Source organism: Rhinoraja longicauda, chromosome 29, assembly GCF_053455715.1.
Source record: "Rhinoraja longicauda isolate Sanriku21f chromosome 29, sRhiLon1.1, whole genome shotgun sequence".
NCBI classification, from domain to species: Eukaryota; Metazoa; Chordata; class Chondrichthyes; order Rajiformes; family Arhynchobatidae; genus Rhinoraja; species Rhinoraja longicauda.
In genome coordinates this window covers 193,377-220,471 of record NC_135981.1, presented here as the reverse complement: position 1 = coordinate 220,471, position 27,095 = coordinate 193,377, and the positions used below count along the sequence as shown (strand labels likewise).

The window sequence follows — 27,095 nt, the reverse complement described above, 5'->3', positions numbered from 1 at the left end:
TTACAAATTGAGAGGGAGAAGGAAAAATCGGAAGTGTCAGTATTACAGTATAGCAAAGGGGATTACAGAGGCATGAGCTGGCCAGAACTGACTGGAAGGAGGCCCTAGCAGGGAAAACAGTGGAACAGCAATGGCAGGTATTCCTGGGAATAATGCAGACGTTGCATGATCAATTTATCCCAAAGAGGAGGAAAGATTCTAAGGGGGAGTAAGAGGCACCCGTGGCTGACAAGGGAAGTCAAGGACAGCATAAAAATAAAAGGGAAGACGTACAACAAAGCAAAGAAGCTTTAGATTTTTTAGATTTAGAGATATAGCACAGAAACGGGCCCTTCGGCCCACAGGGTCCGCGCCACCCAACGATCTCCGCACACTAACACTATCCTACACCAACTAGGAACAATTTTTTTAAACTTTTGCCCATCCAATTAACCTACATACCTGCACGTCTTTTGGAGTGTGGGAGGAAACCGAAGCTCTCGGAGAAAACCCACGCAGGTCACGGGGAGAACGTACAAACTCCGTACAGACGGCGCCCGTAGTCAGGATCGAACCTGAGTCTCCGGCGCTGCATTCGCTGTAAGGCATCAACTCTACCGCTTCTCCACCGTGCTGCCAGTGGGAAGCCAGAGGATTGGGACTCTTTTAAATAGCAACAGAAGATGACTAAGAAGGCAATACGGGGAGAAAACATGTGGTACGAGGGCAAACTAGCCAACAACATAAAGGAGGATAGTAAAAGCTTTTTTAGGTATGTAAAGAGGGGAAAAATAGTCAAGGCAAATGTGCGTCCCTTGAAGACAGAAGCAGGGGAATTTATTATGGGGAACAAGGAAATGGCGGACGAGTTGAACCGGTACTTTGGATCTGTCTTCACTAAGGAGGATACAAACAATCTCCCAGATGTTCTAGTGGCCAGAGATCCTAGGGTGACAGAGGAACGGGAGGAAATCCACATTAGGCAGGAAAAAGTTTTGGGTAGACTGATGGGACTCAAGGCTGATAAATCCCCAGGGCCTGATGGTCTGCATCCCAGGGTGCTTAAGGAGGTGGCTCTAGAAATTGTGGACGCATTAGTGATTATTTTCCAATGTTCTATAGATTCCGGGTCAGTTCCTGTGGATTGGAGGGTAGCTAATGTTATCCCACTTTTCAAGAAAGGAGGGAGAGAGAAAACGGGAAATTATAGACCAGTTAGTCTGACATCAGTGGTGGGGAAGATGCTGGAGTCAATTATAAAAGACGAAATTGCGGAGCATTTGGATAGCAGTAACAGGATCGTTCCGAGTCAGCATGGATTTACGAAGGGGAAATCATGCTTGACTAATCTACTGGAATTTGTTGAGGATGTAACTAGGAAAATTGACAGGGGAGAGTCGGTGGATGTGGTGTACCTCGACTTTCAGAAAGCCTTCGACAAGGTCCCACTTAGGAGATTGGTGGGCAAAATTAGAGCACATGGTATTGGAGGTAGGGTACTGACATGGATAGAAAGTTGGTTGACAGACAAAAGCAAAGAGTGGGGATAAATGGGTCCCTTTCAGAATGGCAGGCAGTGACTAGTGGGGTACCGCAAGGCTCGGTGCTGGGACCGCAGCTATTTACAATATACATCAATGACTTGGATGAAGGGATTAAAAGTACCATTAGCAAATTTGCAGATGATACAAAGCTGGGTGGTAGTGTGAACTGTGAGGAAGATGCTATGAGGTTGCAACGTGACTTGGACAGGTTGTGTGAGTGGACAGATGCTTGGTAGATGCAGTTTAATGTGGATAAATGTGAGGTTATCCACTTTGGTGGTAAGAATAGGAAGGCAGATTATTATCTGAATGGTGTCAAGTTAGGAAAGGGGGACGTACAACAAGATCTGGGTGTCCTAGTGCATCAGTCACTGAAAGGAAGCATGCAGGTACAGCAGGCAGTGAAGAAAGCCAATGGAATGTTGGCCTTCATAACAAGAGGAGTTGAGTATAGGAGCAAAGAGGTCCTTCTGCAGTTGTACAGGGCCCTAGTGAGACCGCACCTGGAGTACTGTGTGCAGTTTTGATCTCCAAATTTGAGGAAGGATATTCTTGCTATTGAGGGTGTGCAGCGTAGATTTACTAGGTTAATTCCCGGACTGTCATATGTTGAAAGACTGGAGCGATTAGGCTTGTATACACTGGAATTTAGAAGGATGAAAGGGGATCTTATAGAAACGTATAAGATTATTAAGGGGTTGGACACGTTAGAGGCAGGAAACATGTTCCCAATGTTGGGGGAGTCCAGAACAAGGGGCCACCGTTTAAGAATAAGGGGTCGGCCATTTAGAACGGAGATGAGGAGAAACTTTTTCAGTCAGAGAGTTGTGAATCTGTGGAATTCTCTGCCTCAGAGGGCAGTGGAGGCCAATTCTCTGAATGCATTCAAGAGAGAGCTAGATAGAGCTCTTAAAGATAGCGGAGTCAGGGGGTATGGGGAGAAGGCGGGAGACGGGGTACTGATTGAGAATGATCAGCCATGATCACATTGAATGGCGGTGCTGGCTCGAAGGGCCGAATGGCCTCCTCCTGCACCGATCGTCTATTGTCAATATGATCATGGCTGATCATCCACAATCAGTACCTCGTTCCTGCTTTTCCCCATATCCCTTGATTCCTTTAGCCCTAAGAGCTAAATCTAACTCTCTTGCAAACACCCAGTGAGTCGGCCTCCACTGCCTTCTGTGGCAGAGAACTCCACAGATTCGCGAGTCTCTGGGCGAAGGCGTTTTTCCTCATCTTCAACCTAAATGGGCTATCCCTTGAAATAACCGAGGCATGCCACAAGTCACAGGCCTCCAAACTGAAACACAACCTTCCACCATCACCCGCTACCTCCTTCCCTGAAGCCGGATCTCTGCCCAGTCGCAACTCTCTCGGCATCTCATGCAAACTAACGCCCACAGCAGCAGTCTGGTCAGCAGAGAGTTCTGGTCAAAGATGAGATGGGCAGCCAGGTTTGCCAGTGCTACACGGGTGGGTTTAAATGGGGTGCAGGGGGTGACAATTTGGGAGTATAAGGATGGGGTTAAAGGGGAAGAGAGGACAGGAACATTTACAAAAGAATCCCGAATTAATGGGACGGAAGGTTCAAGAAAGTATAAGAAAGTGAAAGGTGAAAGGTGAAGCGGTGTAACAGGGGAGGTGAATACCAATTACAAGTGTAGATGAATGCACAAAGTACAAGAAATAAAGTGGAAAAGCTTGAGGCTCGGTTAGAAATTGGTGAGTTATGATGTTGTGGGAATTACAGAGACGTGGCTGCAAGGGGATTGGAGCCGGGAACTGAATACAGGCAGACAAGTGGAGCCGGGAACTGAATACAGGCAGGCAAGTGGGCAGAGTGGGGTTGGCTCTGTTGGGAAGGAGTTAAATCAGTTCCTCCCCCACTGGCCCAGCGCCAATGGCCGCATGATGCCAGAGGCCGGGAGGTTCCCTGTGCTCTGTGCCGGCCCTGTGACGCGGCGGGTGCGTGGAGGGAACAGTCGGAATAGTTTCCTCGCCGCTCCTTTCTCCTCCTCCCTCTCCGTCTCTCCACTATCTCTCTCTCTCCCCTCTCCTCTAACTCTCCCTCCCTCTCCCTCTATCTCTTCCCCCTCTCCCTCTCCCCCTCCCCCCCCCGCTCTCTCCCCCCCTCCCCCCCCGCTCTCTCCCCCCCCTCCCCCCCCCCGCTCCCTCTCCCCGCTCCCCCCCCCTCTCACCCCCCCCCCCGCTCTCTCCCTCTCTCCCCCCCCCCCTCGCATAAAGTCCAGTGGGACCGGCCACCACAACAGGCCATTGCTTCTACGGCCACTGAGGGCGTTTGCGGTGTCCGGTGTCCGGTGAGGCGGGAGTGGGAGCCGGAGGTGCGGATGTGGAGAGGCCCAGGACCGGGTCCCGATGCCGCTGCCCGCGATGTGTTGCCTCTTGTGCTGCCGGCGGGGCTTCAGTTTGTTGGGCCGGGACGGCGGTGACGCTGATAAAGGCGAGGAGTTGCGAGAAGTGCAGTCGGAGCGGGGTTACGGCGGTGAGTGTGGGGGAGGGAAGGTGGGGGAGGGGGTGGGGTGGGAGGGGTAGGGGGTGGGGTGGGAGGGGTAGGGGGTGGGGGAGGGGGGGTGAGGGAGGGGGGGTGAGGGGGAGAGAGAGGGAAGAGGGTGGGGGGGGGAGGGAGGGAGTGAGGGTGAGGGAGGGGGAAGATGGCGGTGGGGGGGAGGGGTAGGAGAGGGGGGAGTGAGGGAGGGGAAGGGGGCAGTGGGGGGGGGGGGAGTGGCTGGAGCTACATTGATCATTCACTCCCCAAATGGCCAGCCAGTCGGCGGTTGAGTGTAACAACATTCTCTTGCCGCTGTTACTCCCCCCCCCCCTCCTCCCCCTTCCTCCCCCAAACATCGTCTCCTCTCCAGCCCAGCACCGTTTCCGAGGGAACTGCAGGTGCTGGTTTACATGACAGGACACAAAGTGCTGGAGTAACTCAGCTGGCAGGTAGAATCTATGGAAAACAAAGATAGGTGACGTTTCAGGTCAAGACCCTTCTCCAGACTGATTGAGTAGGTTGTTTGTGGGCAAAGGACATCCATGTTCTCCAGAGGTACGACTTCACCCACTGAGTTACTCCATCTACTCGATGGACACCATTATATTCTTTGAACTTTGGGATGGCCTGAGGTTGATGAAGGCAGAGCTGCAGATGTTGTACACATGGTGGGCTGCTCAGGAAAGGTAGATCCCATGGGATCCAAGGAGAGGTTGGTGAATGGATAGAAAATTGGCTCCATGAAAGGAAACAGAGGGTGATGGTGGAAGGTTGCTTTTCAGACTGGAGCCTGTGACCAGTGGTGTGCCTCAGGATTCAGTGCTGGACCCCATTGTTGTTTGTCATCTACATCAATGATTTGGATGAGAATGTACATGGCATGATTAGTAAGTTTGCCGATGACACTAAAGTGGGTGGTATTGTAGATAGCGAAAATGGTTGTCAAAAATTGCAGCAGGATCTTGATTAGTTGGCCAGGTTGGCTGAGGAATAGTTTGTGGAATTTAATATAGACAGGTATTAGGTGTTGTGTTTTGAGAAGTTTAACCAGGACAGGATCTACAGTGAATGGCAGGGCTCTGGGGAGTGTTGTGGAGCAGAGGGTTTGAGGAGTGCAGGTACACAGTTCCTTAAAAGTGGTGTCATAGGTAGATTGGGTGGTCCTGGTGGCATTTGGTAGATTGGCCTTCATCAGTCAGGGTATTGAGTACAGAGGTTGTGATGATATGTTATAGTCATAAAAGATGTTGGTGAGACCACCCTTGTGCTTGGTGGATGACATGGATTTTACTAAGACATTTAATAAAGTTGCCCATGACAGACTGATCCAGAAGTTTAAGTGTATGGGATTGACAGTGACCTGGTTGTATGGATTCGGAATTGGCTTCCTGATAAAAGACAATATTCAGGCTGGAGGTCTGTGACCTGTGGAGTTCCTCAGGGATCTGTGCTGGGACCTCTGCTGTTCATGATATATATCAATTACTTGGATGTATACATAGATGGGTGCCTACGCCCTACTCCGATGGATCTCCTGCCGGTGCTCGCAGGTATCGTACCCGCCAAGCTTCGCAGAGAGTTCTTCACTCATAGGCTGGTGTGCAAGGCCCCATCGGACGCCAAACGTCCTTTGCACCACCTCGCCCAGGATTCACAGCAACTGGGAGCTCAACGCCTGTCATCTCATAGCCCTTTCTCCTGTCATGCAGCGACCCTCTGTGGCTCCGGTTTCAACATACTAGGAGCATGGAGAACCAGCTGGGAACAGACATCGCCACCTCCTCAATTCACTGTCACACCAAACACCACAGCCCCACCCGGCTCGGACACGCCCCGCAAAGAGTGGGTCACCCTGAACCGGCTCCACACAGGGGTCGGCCGGTTCAACGCCAACATGCATCGTTAGGGGTTGCATTCATCAGCAGCCTGCGTGTGTGGAGCAGACCAGCAAACAGCGCAGCACGGCATGTCCGACTGCACTGTCCTCCGTCCCCCTGGTGGAGGGGTAGACCTCACGGACCTCGACAACAGCACATTGCACTGGCTACAGCGCCTGGAGGGCGTTACATAACTCCTGCTGCCTCAAACGCAAGAAGAAGAAGAATAGATGGGTTGATTAGTAAGTTTGCAGATGACACCAAGATGTCTAAGGGATATAGATCATCTACAGAAATCGGTGGAGAAATGACAGGTGTACTTTAATCCAAACTAGTGTGAGGTGTCGCACTTTGGGAGGTCAAATGTAAGGGGAAAATGTGCAATTAATGGCATGACTCTTAACAGCAGTAATGTACAGAGGGATCTTGGTGTCAAAGTCCCTGAAGGTGGCAACATAGGTAGATGGAGGGGTAAATAAGGCATGCGATATGCTTGTATTCATAAGTCAGGGCATGGTGTATAACAGTCAGAAAGTCATGATGCAGCTTTATGGTGGGGGAGGAGGCGGTTTACCAGGATGATGCCTGATTTAGAAGGTAATAGCTGCAGGGAGAGGTTGGACAGACTTGGATTGTTTTCACTGGAATGCTGGAGGTTTTGGACAGACCTGATAGAAGTGTATTAAATTATGAGAGGCATAGATATGGTAGACAGTCAGAAGCTCTTTCCCAGCGTAGAATAATCGTATACTAGAAGGCTTAGCGTTAAGGTGAGAGGGTTGGAGTGCCTGGCATGTGCTGCCAAGGGTCGTGGTTGAGGTATAAATGATGGTGGTGTTTACGCTTTTGGACAAACACGTGAATATGTGGGATGGAGGGACCTGGAAGATGCGCTTGGACATCGTGGGCTGAAGGGCCTGTTCTTGTGTTGCACTGATCTATGTTCGAACCACTGGTTACAGACCTCCAACTAGATCAGGGGCCCACAGTGACAATAAAAGGTCAGCCATTTATGACCGAGTTTGGAGCATTGTCGTGATCCCTGTCAACCACACATTTACATTTTTAATTTAAGTTTAGGTTTATCGTAGTAACATGTACTGGGGTACTACAAAGGGCTTTTTGTTGCATGCTGTCCAATCAGACCAGATAATATTATACATGAATACAATGGTCAAACTCACTTACAAGTGGTAGATCAAGAAGAAGATACAGACTGCAGAATATGTTCTTTTGAACTCCCTACCCCTGTCCCCAGATTTTACACCTCACACGTACTGGGGGAAGATTCTAGGTAGACCAGCGAACCTTCAACCTGCATATTGTTGGCATGTGGGGGGAAACCCCACGATACCTGCCAACACCAGAGGTCAGGATTGAACAGGGGTCATTGGAGCTGTGAGGCAGCAAAAGTACCACCAAATTCCCAGACATTCCCTCATGTTCCCGGTGTACCCTACCCTTCCCACACATTCCCAGCTCCTGTGCCCACAAATCTGGATCCTTCCCCCACTTCCCAGACTGTTCCCATCTCTGGACCCACTTCTCGTTTCTCCTCCCTCCACTCTTTTCTCCCTTGGGTGCAGAGTCTCTGCTCCTTGTCTGATGATGAATCTCTGTTCCAGCTGCAGGCTTCCTCAGAGCAGAGTGTGATGGGCATGGCAGTCGCTAAGGAGCAGGGCAGGTAGGCAATGTCTCTCAGCGCGTTTGTTGCCCAGCGTTTAGATTGCCCCATCACTGGCCTCGCTGCCTGATGAGTCCAGAAACAGCAATGTTTGAATCTTTTGTTTCAGACCAGAAGCTCCAGAGGAAAGGAGGAATCTGATCAGACAACAAGTGAAAAGAGAAGGACCAGTTGTGGAGGAGAACATCATCATCCAAGGTTTCTGATTGTCCCTCTAAGGAAATTGGGAGATGTTTGTGGGTAAAATCTCATCAGGTATTGGGTGCAAGAATACTGAGCAGACAAGATAGGGAGATATGCAGAACACAAACTCCACTGGTTACAGACCTCCAAGATGAATCCAGTGGTCAGAAAGGAACAGCGTGTGAACTTAGAATAGAACCCGACAAGAAAAGATGGGATTGGGGCAAAAGGCAGAATGCAGGTCCCAGATCCTAGAATGCAGGTCCTAGATCCTAGAATGCAGGCCCTAGATCCTAGAATGCAGGTCCTAGATCCTCGAATGCAGGTCCTAGATCCTCGAATGCAGGTCCTAGATCCTCGAATGCAGGTCCTAGATCCTAGAATGCAGGTCCTAGATCCTAGAATGCAGGTCCTAGATCCTAGAATGCATGTTTTTCAGGTGATCACAGTCCTCTGGGTGAGGGAACCCCTCAGATCCTCTCTATTCCTCTTCCCCCATTTCCTATAACCTGTGTCCTCTAGTTTTATCCATAGTGCGTACATGTAGAATATAAAACTATGAGACCTAGAATCAGAATTAGGCCATTCAGTCCATCGAGTCTGCTCCGCCATTTGATCATGGCTGATCTATCTTTGCTTCTCAGCCCCAATTCTCCTGCCTTCTTCCTGTAACCTTTGACTAATCAAGATCCATCAACCTCTGCGCTCAAAATATCCATTGTCTGTAATTCCTCAGATTCACCACCCTCTAGAAAAAGAAATTCCTCCTCATCTCCATTGTAAAGGTATGCCCTTTTATTCTGAGGCTGTGCCCTCTGGTCCTAATCTGGCCACTACTGGAAACATCGTCTCCACATCCACTCGATCCAGGCCTTTCACTCGATGAAGAGACACTTGAATGTGGTAGTCATGATGTGTTAATTGTTTCTCCAGATTTGGAAGGGCAGGATTAAATCGCAAATGAATTGGTGTGTGTATAGAACGAGCTGCTAGAGGAGGTAGTTGAGGCAGATACGATCACAATGTTTAAGAAACATTTGGACAGGTACATGGATAGCATAGGTTTGGAGGGATATGGGCCAAACACAGGCAGGTTGGTCTAATGCAGACTGGGCATTTTGGTTGGCGTGGGCAAGTTGGCCCAAAGGGCCTGTTGCCACGTTCTATGACTCGATGGTTCTTCGACCACAACATGCCAGTGTCTCTAATTACTATATATAGTGTATAAGAGAATGACAGGAAACGTAGAAGTTGGGCAAGAACGGGGAGGTCATTCAGTCTGTGGTGGTCAGTCTGTACAGTGTGGGACTGACCAATGTGTGCGTCGGCAGGTTGGCTGTACCTGGAGCTGCTGGTGGCAGTGGAGGAGAGTCTGCAGACGCTGGTTTGTGCTGACCGCCGACTCGCTGGATTATTACAGCAGTACTGTGCTGGATGCCCGGCCGCTCGGCTCCATGGTGCTGACCAGTCTGTGCTCGGTCCGAACTGCAGACGGCAGCCGATTCATGAGAACAGGTAGTCTCCCGCCCCAGAACACATCCAAACCCAAACCCAACAAACTGATGCTCTCTCCCACTCCTCAACCTGAAAAACAGCCCAGGTAACACTCCCGATACACGCGGCCTCCCCTAAACCTCACCCGCCCCCCCCTGTACGTCACCCGCCCCCCCCCCTGTACTTCACCCGCACCCCCTAAACCTCGCCCCCCCCCCCTAAACCTCGCCAGCACGTCTCAGGGACTCCCTCGCCACCCATCTCTTGGGCCACCCTCAGTGCCATGTACTTCCTCATCCCCACCCCTCCCTCACCCCCACCCCTCCCTCACCCCCCACCCCTCCCTCACCCCCACCCCTCCCTCACCCCCACCCCTCCTTCACCCCATCCCCCTCCCTCACCCCCACCCCTCCTTCACCCCCACCCCTCCCTCACCCCCACCCCTCCCTCACCCCATCCCCCTCCCTCACCCCCCTCCCTCACCCCATCCCCCTCCATCACCCCATCCCCCTCCCCCACCCCCTCCCTCACCCCATCCCCCTCCCTCACCCCCACCCCCCCCTCCCTCACCCCCATCCCCCACCCTCCCTCACCCCCACCCCTCCCTCACCCTATCCCCCTCCCTCACCCCCACCACCCTCCCTCACCACCACCCTCCCTCACCCCCACCCTCCCTCGCCCCCACTCCCTCACCCCCACCCCTCCATCACCCCCACCCCTCCCTCACCCCCACCCCTCCCTCACCCCCCACCACCCTCCCTCATCACCACCCTCCCTCACCCCCACCCTCCCTCGCCCCCACTCCCTCACCCCCACCCCTCCATCACCCCCACCCCTCCCTCACCCCCCACCCCCCACCCCTCCCTCGCCCTCACCACCACCCCTCCCTCACCCCCACCCCGCCCTCACCCCCCACCCCTCCCTCACCCCTACCCCTCCCTCACCCCCCGCCCCTCCCTCACCCCCACCCCTCACGCCCACCTCCACAGGAGTCCTTCACTGTTGGTCTCCGTGACTCCCACTGCCACTCTTACTCCGAGTGTGACTGTGCCCCTCAGGATACTGGAAGCTGACGGTGTGTGGGAGAAGGCATCACTACCAGCTGTACACTGATAGGCTGAGTGAGTCCATACGATGGACCCAAGCCATCCAGGCTGCCATTGAGTGTAAAGCTCCCACTGAGACCCCGACATTGTTGCTGATCAGAGACATTCAGGTGATGCTCCTTTCCTCCTTGATATAAAGGTTTAAAAACCGATCAACTCCCCCCTGACATCACCAGGTGAGGATGTGACACTTTCCCCACTGTCTGGGTCAGTGTGGCTCCAAGAATGTTCCAGAAGCTGAAAGCCACCTCGGGATTGCAGCCACTGGACTGGCAACGTTCACCACCCCTTCACCTAGAAACAGACAGTGCCACTTCAAAATGAAGGGCAGGACCTTCACAGTGAAGGGCAAGGCCCTGGGGAGTGTTGTAGTGGGAGGGATCTAGGAGAACAGGTACATGGTCCCTGGTGGGACTAGCGTAGATGGGGAATGTTGGTCGATGTGGGCAGGTGGGACTAGTGTAGATGGGGCATGTTGGTCGGTGTGGGGATGTGGGACTAGTGTAGATGGGGCATGTTGGTCGGTGTGGGCATGTGGGACTAGTGGAGATGGGGCATGTTGGTCGGCATCCAGATATGCAGCCTGAGTCACTCCAGCATTTTGTGTCCATCATCAGCTGGGGCAAGTTGGGCTGAAGGGCTTGTTTCCGTGCTCTCTGACTGAATGACAAGTTGCCAGCATTGTCCAAGCTCCGCTCCCAAGCCTCTGCCAAAAGAAAGATGGGGAGGAGGAGCCGGGGGAATCTCACCACCCCTGATTCCTCTGTGCATCACCCGTAGGAATACATTGTCCTTTATCATGGCTGGGTCTAAACCCTAGAAATCTCCACGACCGCAGCATTCCTACCTCATCAAGGGTCGGGCGGGCAGTAGATGCCACTTGGTTCCTGTAGAGATGAGGCATGACTAAACGGAAAGCCATCACTAGCTGTCATGAAACCCAGGGAGGGTCCCAGCCCAGGGGGGGTCCCGGCCCAGGGAGGGTGACACAGGGAGGGTCCCGACCCAGGGAGGATGACCCAGGGAGGGTCCCAGCCCATGGAGGGTCCCGACCATGGAGGGTCCCGGCCCAGGGAGGGTGACCCAGGGAGGGTCCCGGCCAGGGAGGGTCCCGGCCCAGGGAGGGTGACCCAGGGAGGGTCCCGGCCCAGGGACGGTCCCGACCCAAATCGTCATCTATCCATTTGCTCCACAGATGCTGCCTGACCCATTGAGTTCCTCCACCCGCCTGTGTTTTGGTCAGTCAGTGGGCGCTGGTGACTGGTGGTGCGGTGGAGTTACATAATGTCTATTCGAGGGTGAGATGGGGCGATTCAGGGCCATGGGACTGTGGAAGGATTTTCCTGCAGGAATTGTCCCTGTCTCCAACCCAGAGCCTGTGTCCTATCACTGGAGCGGTTTCCTAGGGGATTATCTATTTATTACGTAGCCTATTCTCCCTGATAGGCACTGAATCCGCTTCTGGTTTCTCAATCTAAAGTGTGTTTTCTTTCATTGATTCCAGGAGAACGTCTCCAATGTGGAGCTGGTGGAGCAGATTTACAAACGGAACGGCATTCTACGGCACAGCCAGCAGCCACTCTACGCCCCGCTCCTGCCCTTCCCCTACGGTGTCGCCAGCCACTGCCGTGAGTCATGCCCGTACAGGCCTGTCACACCCCGCTCTGCTGCTGGCATTAGATTAGGGAGGGTGTGTGATAGGAGGAAGGGTGATGGAAGGGAATTACATGGTGGCTGATCGCTCTGCTGATCGACGATCAATGGGTACTTTGCAGATTTAAAAGCAGTTGTGTGATTAACGGTGAGGCGCAGATAGAAGATGGACACAGAGTGCTGGAGTAACTCAGCGGGTCAGGCAGCATCTGTGGAGAACATGGATAGGTGACGTTTCACAGAGTGCTGGAGTAACTCAGTGGGTCAGGCAGCATCTCTGGAGAACATGGATAGGTGACATTTTGGGAGCAACCGAGAGAACCAGCAAGCCTTGGTGATGCATGTTCAGTGAAACCGTGAACCGTGTGGCACACGCACAGGTCTTGTGTTCATCGTGACATGGGCACTTGCTGTGCAAATACACTAATGGTGAGGTTGTGGGTTGAGACGCTGTGGACACAGGAGTGACTGTGTAGTTTAGTTTATTATTGCCACATGTACCGACTGCCTCTTGCTTACACCTAGACATTGTTCTTTTTCCCAGTCAAGAGTTTGTGAGGATACACAACGCTTCAGGACGAAGCCCTCAAGGTCTTCAATGCATTGCTGCAGCTTGAGACGGGACGAGATGCAGTCGCACTAATGCAGGGCATCCTGCAGACTGGGCTGGATCTGCAGCCCCTCCGCGATGAGATGTACTGCCAGCTGATCAAACAGACAAACAGCCCCCCGCACCCGGCAAATGCAGGTGACCTGAGGAACTGGCAGCTCCTCACCTGCATGGTCATTACCTTCTCCCCAGCTCCACCATCCTCCCCTTCCTGAGGTTCCACGTCAGACGGTGAGACTGGATCAGCTCGAGCTCCCCTTCCCTCAAGGGGGAATGGAGAATACACGGGGGGGGGGGGGGGGCAGGAAGGGGGTGAGAGATATCCCTGAGAGATGAAGAAAAGGGAATTTAAATCATTCTGTCCGTGTTTTACGAGAATGCTTGTCAATGTGCAGAGGAATTGAGCGGGTTCTGAAATTTCCTTCGCACTTATGCTAGAGAAGGGTAGAGAGTCGTAAAGTAATAATGCACCCAAACACGCCCTTCGGCCCAACCTGTTCTTGCCAACCAATATGACCACATTAGCTAGTCCCATTTCCCTCTAAACCTTTCCCTTACATGCATCTGACCAATTAACTGCTGTTATTTTACCTGTCTGAAGCCCTCTCTCTGACAGCTCTCTGTGTAAACACCCACCATAATCTAACGTGGGAACCTGTAACTTTGCTGTACTGTAATACTATATTACAGTATAGCAAAGGGGATTACAGAGGCATGAGGCATGAGCTGGCCAGAATTGACTGGAAGGAGGCCCTAGCAGGGAAGACGGTAGAACAGCAATGGCAGGTATTCCTGGGAATAATGCAGAAGTTGCAGGATCAATTTAACCCAAAGAGGAGGAAAGATTCCAAGGGGAGTAAGAGACACCTGTGGCTGACAAGGGAAGTCAAGGACAGCATAAAAATAAAAGAGAAGAAGTATAACAAAGCAAAGAAGAGTGGGAAGCCAGAGGATTGGGACTCTTTTAAAGAGCAACAGAAGATGACTAAGAAGGCAATACGGGGAGAAAAGATGAGGTACGAGGGTAAACTAGCCAATAATATAAAGGAGGATAGTAAATGCTTTTTTAGGTATGTGAAGAGGAAAAAAATAGTCAAGGCAAATGTGGGTCCCTTGAAGACAGAAGCGGGGGAATTTATTATGTGAAACAAGGAAATGGCAGACGAGTTGAACCGGTACTTTGGATCTGTCTTCACTAAGGAAGATACAAGCAATCTCCCAGATGTTCTAGTGGCCAGAGATCCTAGGGTGACGGAGGAACTGAAGGAAATCCACATTAGGCAGGAAATGATGTTGGGTAGACTGATGGGGCTGAAGGCTGATAAATCCCCAGGGCCTGATGGTCTGCATCCCAGAGTACTTAAGGAGGTGGTGCTAGAAATTGTGGACGCATTGGTGATCACTTTCCAATGCTCTATAGATTCAGGATCAGTTCCTGTGGATTGGAGGGTAGCTAATGTTGTCCCACTTTTAAAGAAAGGAGGGAGAGAGAAAATGGGAAATTATAGACCAGTTAGTCTGACATCAGTGGTGGGGAATATGCTGGGGTCAATGATAAAAGACGAAATTGTGGAGCATTTGGATAGTAGTAACAGGATTGTTCTGAGTCAGCATGGATTTACGAAGGGGAAATCATGCTTGACTAATCTTCTGGAATTCTTTGAGGATGTAACCAGGAAAATTGACAGGGGAGAGCCGGTGGATGTGGTGTACCTTGACTTTCAGAAAGCCTTTGACAAGGTTCCACATAGGAGATTAGTGGGCAAAATTAGAGCACATGGTATTGGAGGTAGGGTACTGACATGGATAGAAAATTGTTTGACAGACAGAAAGCAAAGAGTGGGGATAAATGGGTCCCTTTCAGAATGACAGGCAGTGACTAGTGGGGTACCGCAAGGCTCGGTGCTGGGACCGCAGCTATTTACAATATACATTAATGACTTGGATGAAGGGATTAAAAGTACCATTAGCAAATTTGCAGATGATACAACACTGGGTGGTAGTGTGGACTGTGAGGAAGATGCTATGAGGTTGCAGGGTGACTTGGACAGGTTGTGTGAGTGGGCGGATGCTTGGCAGATGCAGTTTAATGTGGATAAGTGTGAGGTTATCCACTTTGGTGGTAAGAATAGGAAGGCAGAGTATTATCTGAATGGTGTCAAGTTAGGAACAGCGGACGTACAACGAGATCTGGGTGTCCTAGTGCATCAGTCACTGAAAGGAAGCATGCAGGTACAGCAGGCAGTGAAGAAAGCCAATGGAATGTTGGCCTTCATAACAAGAGGAGTTGAGTATAGGAGCAAAGAGGTCCTTCTGCAGTTGTACAGGGCCCTAGTGAGACCGCACCTGGAATACTGTGTGCAGTTTTGGTCTCCAAATTTGAGGAAGAATATTCTTACTATTGAGGGCGTGCAGCGTAGATTTACTAGGTTAATTCCCGGAATGGCGGGACTTTCATATGTTGAAAGACTGGAGCGACTAGGCTTGTATACACTGGGATTTAGAAGGATGAGAGGAGATCTTATCGAAACGTATAAGATTGTTAAGGGGTTGGACACGTTAGAGGCAGGAAACATGTTCCCAATGTTGGGGGAGTCCAGAACAAGGGGCCACAGTTTAAGAATAAGGGGTAGGCCATTTAGAACTGAGATGAGGAAAAACCTTTTCAGTCAGAGAGTTGTGAATCTGTGGAATTCTCTGCCTCAGAAGGCAGTGGAGGCCAATTCTCTGAATGCATTCAAGAGAGAGCTGGATAGAGCTCTTAAGGATATCGGATTCAGGGGTTATGGGGAAAAGGCAGGAACGGGGTACTGATTGAGAATGATCAGCCATGATCACATTGAATGGCGGTGCTGGCTCGAAGGGCCGAATGACCTCCTCCTGCACCTATTGTCTATTGTCTATAACCCTGCAGAGTTGCCCAGCCCCTCCGCTAGTACTGTCCCGCTTGCCCTCGTCCACTGGCTGCTTCCATCCAAGGGGCCCTGTCGGATTCAACGGCCTTGGCATTCCGGTTGTGTAAACGATGCCGGTCTGACCTGGAAAAGATGCCCCACACTGACTGATTACTGAACATCCTTTCCATTTTACCAATGACCGAGCTGGTGCTTCCATGGCAGGAACAGGTTGAGGAATGTTTAACAGTGTCTCGGAGAGAACCTTCTCCTCACCTGTGGTGGGATAGATGGTCCTGCCATGGCCTGATGTGGGCTGGATAGTCTTGTCCTGGGCTGTCCTGGGCTGGATAGTCCTGTCCTGGGCTGATGTGGGCTGGATAGTCTTGTCCTGGGCTGGATAGTCCTGCCTTGGGCTGGATAGTCCTGTCCTGGGCTGATGTGGGCTGGATAGTCTTGTCCTGGGCTGGATAGTCCTGTCCTGGGCTGATGTGGGATGGATAGTCCTGATGTGGGCTGGGTAGTCCTGATGTGGGCTGGATAAACCTGATGTGGGCTGGATAGTCCTGCCTTGGGCTGGATAGTCCTGTCCTGGGCTGATGTGGGATGGATAGTCCTGTCCTTGGTGAGTCTTGTCCTTCTGAGATGGGTGGAATGCTGTCCTTGGTGAGGTGGGTTAATGGAGTCTTGTTCTCCTGGGCTGGTGGTTATGTTTCCTTCCTTCGATGTTTCTGTCAGGACCCAGCAGCAGTTCCCAGGGACCGAAGCCGAAAGATATGCAGAGTTAATCGCGGGGTCGCTGGGCAAAGCCAGGGCCAGGTTATTTGTGCCGTCGTCCCAGGAGATTGGGCTCCTGATGCAGTGGCAACAGATGACCTGTGTCGTCCACTACGCTGGCTCCAGGGTCAAGGTGACTGTCGGCTCCCACACCACGGCTGGAGAGGTGAGAGGTCAGCAGGTATAACCTGTGCCCTAGCAACAGCATTCACCAATCAATGAGCACGATGTTGCCATGTCTCGGGGAACGAGGCGGTGATGGAGTCTTCCTCCCAGTGTTGTGAGGGAGGCAGGAAGTGGATGAGCTCCTCTGGTCCAGAGCTGGCATGGATACGATGGGCCAAATGGCCTCCTGCACTCCAGTAAAGCAGACCCACCCTCCTTAACATAAGGACATGCCCCTTCAGACACAAGGCATTGGCCAGTCCGCATGGAGAACTGTGCACTGTTCTGGTCACAGGGCAGCACAGAGCACCGGTGAAGTGTGGCTTTAGTTACAGGGAGAGAGGTTGGATTGTTCCCACAGGAGGGTAAGGATCATATAGTCATGGAGCTGCATAGCATGGAAACAGGCCCTTCAGCTCACCTTGACCATGCTAACCAAGTTGGCATTCTTGGCTCAGCAGTCAAAAGGGTGACATTATGTAGGTTTATAAAACAATGAAAAGAAGAAATAGGGTAGATAGTCTGAGTCGTTTTCCCGTTGTAGGCGTAGATTTACGGTGAGGGCAGTAACAGAGGTCGTGAGGAGCAGGTTTTCCACACAGATGGTGGTGGTAAATGGAACAAGCTGCTAGAGGAAGTGGCAGAGGCAGGTATAATTTGGACAGGTACATAGCAGGTACTGGCAGGATACGGGCCAGTGCGCGAAGATGAGGTTTGTGTAGATAAACATTACATTCAGCCCGGAGGAGGGTTGCGAGAGTGGAGTTTCTGTACTGTCAACATGTGTCTGTCCCCTGACCAGGCTGGGAACTCACAATAACCAAACCCTGGGACAGAAGTGTAGAAATATCTGCTTTAAAAACAGATCAGCCATTGAGGTTTTTTGTTGAAATGAAGGCTTTTGATTTAGTTTAAGGTACATGTCAAAAGTAAAACAAAAGTTAAAATGAGCAAATGTTTTATCATCTCAGGGAAGTGTTGTGCTGTACAACCATCAACACCCGCTCTTCATGCTCCGCAGGTTACCAGGAGTTTACTCTTGAAACTCGACCTACAGAAAAGTCGGAACCACTTTGGTCTCTTTGCAGAGAGTCGGGGCGAGGAGTGGCCACTGGCCGAAGGCATGGTCATTGCTGACATCATAGCCAGGTCTGAAATGGAGAAGGTCCTGGAGAAGGTGCTGGGGAGTGTTGTAGATCAGTGCTCGGGGAGGCGGTCACTGCTGAGTCAGCAGGTTAGATGTGAACCTCCCATGAGCAGTGGGAATTAGAATAGGTTTGTTGGCAGCTGGCTGACAATAGACAATAGGTGCAGGAGGAGGCCATTGCTGAAGCACTGGGATTGTAGGAGGGAGCGAATGGGGAGGTGGGGGGTGGTGGGGGGAGAGGGCGAGGATGAGAGGGAGTGGGGGGAGGGCTAGGGTGGGAGTGGGGGGGGGGGGGGGGGGGGGGAGGGCGGACGGTGGGTGATTGGCTGTGGCCGGGAATGTCAACAAAAATATCATCACAGAAAGTCCCAAATTGTAAAGTAGTGAAAATGCAAACAATGCTCCCCACAACGAGTGCCGTGTTGGAGGAGCTACCTGTACTGGGAGCCACAGGGCAGTTGGAAGTTCTGTATGTTTGTTTTCCAGATTCTCCACGTACGTGGATGATCCGGACTCTCAGTGGAGATTTTACTTCAGAATTCTCTGCATCCTGGATTCCGATGCTCCCCAGAGCAACATAGAGCTCAGCCTTGTCTTTGAGAAGGTTGGTTTTCCCATCCCATCACTAGTTAACTGACCAGGGTCTGTTCCCAACTCCCTGCTTCTCCATACTAATTCCTCACAAAGGGATATCAACAGGGCAAAGGTTGTCCATAGTGTACTTGACACAAGTCTAGACCGACATTACATTAAATGCAGGTGAACAAGAATGGCCTTGCCTAGCCAAAGGAAGCACAACCTTTAACATGCCAGTGATTGTTACCGTAACACTCAGGCATGGGCTTGTGCTTAGCAAATATACCCTGTGCCATGGAAGGTCCTGGTAACGGCCAATTCCAATGGGCAAGAGTGGACAATAGCATTGTTGGAGGTCTAGACCACAGAGAAGGCCCTTCAGCCCAATGCCCATGCCAGGATGCCCATGCCAGGATGCCCATGCCAGGATGCCCATCACTGCTAGTCCCATTTGCCTGCATTGTCCCACAATCTGCTCAACCTCTCCTGTCCATGAACCTGTCCAATACTTTCAGAGATGCTGCCTGTCCCGCTGAGAAGCTCTGGCACTCTGCGAAACGTCACCTATCCATGTTCTTCAGAGGTGTCACCTGTCCCGCCGAGCAGCTAAAGCTGTTTATCTTCAGTGTAAACCAACATTTGCAGTTCCATCCTACACAAAACCTCTACTTCCTTTGGTAGCTCCATCCAAATATTGACCACTCTGAAAAACTCCGTGCCCTCTGGTTTCAGGTCTAAGGTCGGTTTAGACAATATCAACTGGCCTGACTTCCTCAATCTCCTTGGTTACCTCCTCAAAAAATTCAATCAGGTTTGTGAGAAAAATTCAATCAGGTTCATGATAGGCTGCTCCAGAAGGGTAAAGCACATGGGATACAAGGTGTGAGGAAGGGTCTTGACCCGAAACATCACCCATTCCTTCTCTCCAGAGATGCTGCCTGTCCTGCTGAGTTACTCCAGCATTTTGTGTCTATCTGGGTTGGACCCAAATTTGGTTTGATGATTGGAGGCAGAGGGTAGTGATAGATGGTATAAGAAAATAACTGCAGGTGCTGGTACAAATCGATTTATTCACAAAATGCTGGAGTAACTCAGCAGGTCAGGCAGCATCTCGGGAGAGAAGGAATGGGTGACGTTTCGGGTCAAGACAGATGGTGGTAGTGATAGATGGTGGTTCTGCTGACTGGAAATCTGTAACTACTGGTGGACTATATAGGAGGTTGGATCATCGAGGCAGGAGACTGTCTGTAGTTTGATTTGTTAAATTTGGAGACAACATAAAAAATGGCGGTGCTGAAGTTTGTTGAGGGGTGCAGTGGGACACATGTCAGTCAGAGTTGGACAAAGTGGTAGCAGATGGAATATAATCCAGGTGACATGGTAATGCAAGGAGACTACAGATGAGATTCTCTGGGCCGATTTCTGGAATGGAGTTCTGCAGTTCTAAGGAGAGATCAGACAGGCTTGGGTTATTCCCACTGGAGCGTAAGAGGCCAAGGAGTGATTTTATAGTTTATAAAATTATAGGATAGATCATCAAATCCTTCCTGCCTGGGCAGGGGAGTCTAGAACTCGAGGGCATGAGTTTAAGGTGACAAGGGAGATCTGAGAGGCAGGTTGTTCACACAGAGGGTCAACCCTCACATCCGTCATCTCGCCCCCCAACCCCAATGCTCCACCCACCACTTGCCCCAGTCCTGCCCATCCTAGCTAGGGTGCTCTTGATCGGGTCCCAGTGACAGATGCCTGGGCAAGGCTGCTGTGTAGCCCAGCGGTCCGCACACTGTGAGCAGACGGATGATCCGGACTAGTGGACTCTCGGACCGCTGATCCGGACAAGCTGGACTCTCGGACCGCTGGTCCAGACTGGCAGATCCGGATTCTTGCTCTGTCTGTTCAGGCCCACCAGATGGTTGTCGGCGGCTGCCTTCCTGCATCCACTGACACGTTGCTCACACTGGCTGCCCTGAGGCTCCAGGCCACTGCTGGCAGCTTCAGCTTCCAGTCACTGCCTGCACTCCACCAGATGCTCCCGGTCAGCCCTCTGCCAGTAGCCCGGGGCCCAGAGTGGAGCCGCCTACTGCCCGTACTGTGGCCCCGGGGGCTGGGGGCCCTATGGCCAGGGGCCCAGGGACCGGGGGCAGGCCACAAACAGGAGCGGCAGCGGGAAGAGGATGAGGCGACGGCTCTGGGCAACATTGCCGAGCGCTGGCAGCGGCTGAGGGGCATGAACCGCACGGACGCCATTGCCACCTTCCTGGGCATCGTGCGCCAGTGGGGAGGCTACGGAGCCACGATCTTCCAAGTGAGGGCGACCACGGTGAGTTCACCCCCTCCTACAGCTTCACTAATGTCTATGCTGAAGGTTTGTGCAGAGTTGCTGGGACTCGAGGGCCTGAGCTACAGGGAGAGGTTGAGCAGGCTGGGACTTTATTGCTTGGAGTGCAGAAGGATGAGGGGTAATTTTATAGAGGTGTATAACATCGGTGCTGGGACCCCAGCTATTTACGATATACATTAATGACTTAGACGAAGGGATTAAAAGTACCATTAGCAAATTTGCAGATGATACTAAGTTGGGGGGTAGTGTGAATTGTGAGGAAGATGCAATAAGGCTGCAGGGTGACTTGGACAGGTTGTGTGAGTGGGCGGATACATGGCAGATGCAGTTTAATGTAGGTAAGTGTGAGGTTATTCACTTTGGAAGTAAGAATAGAAAGGCAGATTATTATCTGAATGGTGTCAAGTTAGGAGGAGGGGGAGTTCAACGAGATCTGGGTGTCCTAGTGCATCAGTCAATGAAAGGAAGCATGCAGGTTCAGCAGGCAGTGAAGAAAGCCAATGGAATGTTGGCCTTCGTAACAAGAGGAGTTGAGTATAGGAGCAAAGAGGTCCTTCTACAGTTGTACCGGGCCCTGGTGAGACCGCACCTGGAGTACTGTGTGCAGTTTTGGTCTCCAAATTTGAGGAAGGATATTCTTGCTATGGAGGGCGTGCAGCGTAGGTTCACTAGGTTAATTCCCGGAATGGCGGGACTGTCGTATGTTGAAAGGCTGGAGCGATTGGGCTTGTATACACTGGAATTTAGAAGGATGAGGGGGGATCTTATTGAAACATATAAGATAATTAGGGGATTGGACACATTAGAGGCAGATAACATGTTCCCAATGTTGGGGGAGTCCAGAACAAGGGGCCACAGTTTGAGAATAAGGGGTAGGCCATTTAGAACGGAGATGAGGAAGAACTTTTTCAGTCAGAGGGTGGTGAAGGTGTGGAATTCTCTGCCTCAGAAGGCAGTGGAGGCCAGTTCGTTGGATGCTTTCAAGAGAGAGCTGGATAGAGCTCTTAAGGATAGCGGAGTGAGGGGGTATGGGGAGAAGGCAGGAACGGGGTACTGATTGAGAGTGATCAGCCATGATCGCATTGAATGGCGGTGCTGGCTCGAAGGGCTGAATGGCCTACTCCTGCACCTATTGTCTATTGTCTATTGTCTATGAGGGGAATGGATAGAGTGAATGCACAGAGTAGGGGAATCAAGAACAAGAGGACATAGGTTTAAGGTGAGGGAAGAAAGATTTAGTAGGAACCTGAGGGGCACCTTTTCCACACAGAGGGTGGTGGGTGTATGGAGCTAGTTGCCAGAGGAGGCAGATACTATATCAACAGTTAAAATACATTTAGACAGATACATGGATATGAAACGTTTAGAGAGATATGAGCCAAACGCAGGTAGGTGGAACTAGTGTAGATGGGACATTTAGCAAGTTGGGCCAAGAGGCTGTTTCGGTGCTGTGACTACTTTGCTGAAAGTAGTGTAACAATTATCAAATCCCATTTGTCAACACTTTGTCCAACTTCCCATCTGATTGATATCCTGTGGTAGCCTGAGACAACCTTCCTCACTGTCCTCCACATGCAAACCCAAAACCTATTCATCATTCCTCCTGCACTCACATCCAGCAATATAGATCGCAAACCGGTCCAGCACCAATTCCTGCGGTACAGAGGCACAGATTGGGGGACAGACAGAACTATTTCCCCAGTGTGGAAATGTCCACCATTAGAGAGCATTGCTATAAGATGAGAGGGGGAAAGTTTAATGGAGAAGCGTGGGGCAAGATCTCTTTTTACACAGAGTGGTGGAGGCCTGGAACGTGCTGCCAGGGGTGGTGGGGCAGTTACCTCAGTGGTGTTTAAGAAACTTTTAGACAGGCACAAGGAAGTGCACAGAACAGAGGGATGAGGATCATGTGCAGGCAAATGAGATCAGTTTAACTTGATGTCATGTTCAGCACAAACATTGTGGGCCGAAGGGTTCCTGTGCTATCCTGTTCTTCGTTCGATACAATTGTTCATAGACTTTCATTCAGGAAATATCCGTCCACCCTCGGCCTTCTGTCTCCAAGCCAATTGATTCCCCATTGTGGATCCATTCCAGAATCGGTTGAAGTTTGAAAGGTGATAACCAATATCACTGTCTCCATGGGAACCTCTTTTAAATCTCTGGGATGTTGAATGTCAGTTTACCGACACTCATTTCCTTCAGTTCTTCCACCACTTCCATTACTTGGCAGGTTTTTTGTCATCTTCAGTGAAGACAGACACAAACAATGTGTCTGCTTTCTTGTTCCTGTTAATAATCTGTCTGTGAGATCCCCATTTCCCCTCCAATTGTTTCCTCTCTACTGTATTTGTGAAGCTCTTCCAGTCTCTCGTTGTTTCCCACAGCTCACTATGATGTTCTGTCATGATTGTAATCATGTATAATCTTTCTGCTGAGTGGATAGCGCACCACAAAAAAGCTTTTCACTGTAGCTCAATACACGTGACAATAATAAACTATCTTGGTCCTCTGCCGAACTCTAATCTTCTTACAAACTTCAATTCTAGTAACTTTATAAACACTCCATCTTGAATTATCAATATCTTTAATTTTTCCTTGTAGCCACTGTTTTTTCCGTATACATTGATACTAAAAGTCCCAAGTTCCCAGTGCAAGCCGACCCTGCTATTTCTAAATATTGTGAGTCTCCACCTCACCACCATACTGTCAGTTGTGTGAATAGCACCACAATCTTTTCTGCTTGTTGTGAATGTGATGTACATATATATTTTTTATTTTGTCCTTTTAACAATTTCCTGTGCTTTATTTGTTTACTCCTTACCTTTGCTGATTTATTTAGTAATTTTCTAACTTGTGTTTCCTGCTTGGTTTTTCTCCTCCTTGACCGTCCACTTACATCCCGTCACCTTAACTGAATTCCAAGCCAGACCTGCCTCAATAGCACCTGCAGGAATTCCCCATGAGAATGTTAGCTTTGGTCTGCTGTTAATGTTCTACTGTATACGATGCGGCCATACGCACACGATTGTGATATCCTGCTCCAACTGCTTGCAGAGTTGTGCTGGATGCCCAGAGCCTCGGTGGCTAGCGATCGGAACGAAGGGTGTGAGTCTGTACAAACAGGGAGAGACAGAGTCCGTGGAGAGTTTTGATTACCAGCAGATGTCATCGTTTGAAGCAACAGATAAGAACACATTCAAAATTACTCTAAGTAAAAGGCACCTTTTGCTCGAATCTTGTAAGGTATTGTGCCCAATTGCTACTTAAAAATTCAACTATTCTGACAGATTTCACCGAAACACACGCAAGACACCGACTGCTCTGCTGTTCAAAAACATCAGGCTGAAGGATCCACTTCATGCCTCTTTTCCACAATCCTTGACTCACCTTTAATCCAAATCTCAACTTAGTCTTGAATAAATGTAATATGTTCATAATAGGAGAAGAATTAGGCCATCAAGTCTACTCCATCATCCAATCATGGTTGATCTATATTTCCCTCAACTCCAATTCTCCCGCCTTCCCCCCATAACCCCTGACACCCATACTAATCAAGAATCAATCTATCTCTGCTTTAAAAATATCCATTGACGGCCTCCACACCCGTCTGTGGCAATAAAGTCCTCTGATTCACCACCCTCTGACTAAAGAAATCCCTCTGTATCCTCCAATCACATTGGGAGGAAGGGTAGGTCAACTTTATAAAACACTGGTTGACTCACATGGAGAACGGTGACCAGTTCTGGAGGGGACACAGGAACCCTTTCACTGCCGACTGACCAGAACTGGTCACAGTGTTCCATGTGGCCCAACCAGTTTTATACAAAGAGACGCTAAAAGCTGGAGTAACTCAGCGGGTCAGACAGCAGCTCTGGAGAAAAGGAACGGGTGACCTTTCAGGTCGAGACCCTTCTTCACCAGATTGATTCCTGGGATGGCAGGACTTTCATATGAAGAAAGACTGGATAGACTCGTCTTGTACTCAATGGAATTTAGAAGATTGAGGGGGGATCTTATAGAAACTTACAAAATTCTTAAGGGATTGGACAGGCTAGATGCAGGAAGATTGTTCCAGATGTTGGGGAAGTCCAGAACCAGGGGTCACAGTTTAAGGATAAGGGGGAAGTCTTTTAGGACCAAGATGAGAAAGTTTTTTTTCACACAGAGAGAGGTGAATCTGTGGAATTCTCTGCCACAGAAGGTAGTTGAGGCCAGTTCATTGGCTATATTTTGAGAGGGGGTTAGATGTGGCCCTTGTGGCTAGAGGGATCAGGAGGTATGGAGAGAAGGCAGGTGAGTTAGATGATCAGCCATGATCATATTGAATGGCGGTGCAGGCTCGAAGGGCTGAATGGCCTACTCCTGCACCTATTTTCTATGTTTCTATGTTTCAGACACCTCGACCCGAAACGTCACCTGTTCCTTTTCTCCAGAGATGCTGTCTGACCCACTGAGTTACTCCAGCTTTTTGCGTCTACCTTTGGTTTAAACCAGTTCCTTCCTACAGCGTTTTATAAAGTTGATCCAGTCTCCCAGCTCATCTATTCTAGGCCTTGCCGAATAAAGACCTCAAGACTGCCCCTCACCATCATCACCACCAACCTGTGGGTCGTCTGCAAATTCCTTCAGTGACAGACCCGTCAGCAGCCTCTCCTCGGGCAACGGGTCTGTCGTCACGGCAGTCTGGGAACTATTGCTACGCTCTCTGTTTTTTAATCTTTAGGTCCAAGAGATTGCTGAGCTAATGAAGATCTACAGTGCCAACCATGTCAGAACCCGAACACGGACCCGAACCGGTGGTTATCAGATAAAACCCACCTCGCCGGTGAGCTGGCTGGTCCAGCCCCACCATGCACCAGACACAGGGAGGACTGGTCCTTAGCAGGCACAGGAAACCAAGTGTACAAGAGAGATATTTTTGGCAAGATTTTTGTCAATTCTGTTTATTATTGCATCAGTAGGTCTTCGTATCTAAGCAGCAAGCCTTGCCTTATCACTAACCCAACAGCTGTGTGGGTTGCTACAGGGGATTGCCTACTGCAAATGTCCAGGGCACAGATTGACGGCGGAGTCTCCACGCTCTTCAATGCATCGTGCTGGCTGTCAAATATTCAAATCCCTGTGGATCACAGTAAACAGATGCTCCAGGATTCAGGCATTTCAGACATGATCTGACATTTAGCACAACTTTTTAAATGTGTAATTCAATTCTCCAAAGCACTAATTCTCAGGTGGGGCTGTCCTACTAATGCACCTCAATTATTGGATGACCATGAACTGAAATAGAAGCCTTGGGAAAGGGAGATGGCGGTTTAATCCACAAAACTGTTCAGATGGGAAGATACAGTGCAGAAATTCCCTCGCCTACATTGGTCACCATTTGTGTCTGACATTTCACCAGCAGACAAAACCTGTAAACACCAGAGTTACCAGCTCCAAACCTCTGCAAAGTAGTTAAGAGATTATAACGGAATTAGTGACACAGGAAATCGCAGATGCTGGAACCGTGAGTAAACAGAAAAGTGCTGGAGGAACTCAATGGGTCAAGCAGCATCTGTGGACAGAATGGACAGAGACATTTTGGGTAGCCAGATCCACTGAGTTCCTCCAGCACTTTGTTTTATTGTTTACAAAGGAATTACTTTCTCTGACTGTCGATTTTGGACAAGGTGATGTTTTGCAAGTGGAATCTAAATTGGGCTGAGGCTAGATTGTCATTATCTAGTGCCTTGCCAGAGAAGGAAAAGACTGGGAATGTTATCTTCCTCTTCTAAGCCGAAGCATTGTAGCACAGATTGCCATTGCAACATGAACTTCAAGCAAGCACTTCAAGGATCAGTGGTGGCAGGGAGCTGAATCAGTCAGGAGCTCGTTTCTTGTTTGATTTGGCACAAGCTGAACAATCAACGTAAAACAAGGAGGAGGAAGTTCCCTGGAGCCGTTGGTGAGATATTGCACAAATCTGAACAGCATCAGGTGTAGAGTTCTCAGCCCAAGCTGCTGGCAGCTTTCGTTTTACAACTGCACCATCTAACTGTAAACTTGCTTTATAACAAAATAGCTTCTTTAAATTTAGTTCTCTACATTTCATTTCTCTTTCATGTACACCCATTGCACTATGTAACGGTTTTCAAGATTAAAACAACTTACTGTTTTACCAGAAAATTAGCTGCATTACATTTATGGGCATGGACAATAGACAATAGGTGCAGGAGGAGGCCATTCGGCCCTTCGAGCCAGCACCGCCATTCAATGTGATCATGGCTGATCATTCACAATCAGTACCCTGTTCCTGCCTTCTCCCCATACCCCCTGACACATCAACAGCCTCTTCCAGGTTTATAAACATCCAATATATGGACACACTATACACAAACGAGCGCCCACAATATTAGTAAATCGACATGTCCAAATGTCCATGCAAACATTTGTTCATCTTCAGGAAGCACACAGGCTGAGCAGGGTCAAGCACTTTGATCATTAACACTGATTTATTACAAAGCTACTTGATCAAATTATTGCAGATATGCAGATGCTTGTTGATATTTTT

At 50.0% G+C, this 27,095-nt stretch overlaps 1 protein-coding gene and 1 long non-coding RNA gene across 4 annotated transcripts; both read left to right on the top strand.

Moving 5' to 3' along the window:
- The first annotated feature begins 7,536 nt into the window (after positions 1-7,536).
- LOC144607725 (uncharacterized) lies at positions 7,537-12,008 on the top strand. The gene is made up of 3 exons (XR_013549136.1): positions 7,537-7,596; positions 7,706-7,794; positions 11,884-12,008. It is a non-coding gene; the product is annotated as an uncharacterized LOC144607725 (long non-coding RNA).
- A 585-nt stretch (positions 12,009-12,593) lies between these two features.
- On the top strand, positions 12,594-26,685 carry plekhh3 (pleckstrin homology, MyTH4 and FERM domain containing H3). 3 transcript variants are annotated; one of them, XM_078424762.1, is made up of 6 exons: positions 12,594-12,780; positions 16,275-16,479; positions 17,500-17,627; positions 18,112-18,229; positions 23,600-23,788; positions 25,269-26,685. In XM_078424762.1, the coding sequence occupies exons 2-6, from the start codon at positions 16,393-16,395 to the stop codon at positions 25,425-25,427; spliced, it is 681 nt and encodes a 226-aa protein (XP_078280888.1). In that variant the 5' UTR covers positions 12,594-12,780; positions 16,275-16,392; the 3' UTR covers positions 25,428-26,685. The 3 variants fall into 3 exon arrangements, with proteins under 3 accessions (XP_078280888.1, XP_078280887.1, XP_078280886.1); XM_078424761.1 differs by having other exon boundaries at positions 12,594-12,873; XM_078424760.1 differs by lacking the exons at positions 12,594-12,780; positions 16,275-16,479; positions 17,500-17,627; positions 18,112-18,229 and adding an exon at positions 19,367-20,521.
- The last annotated feature ends 410 nt before the right edge of the window (positions 26,686-27,095 follow it).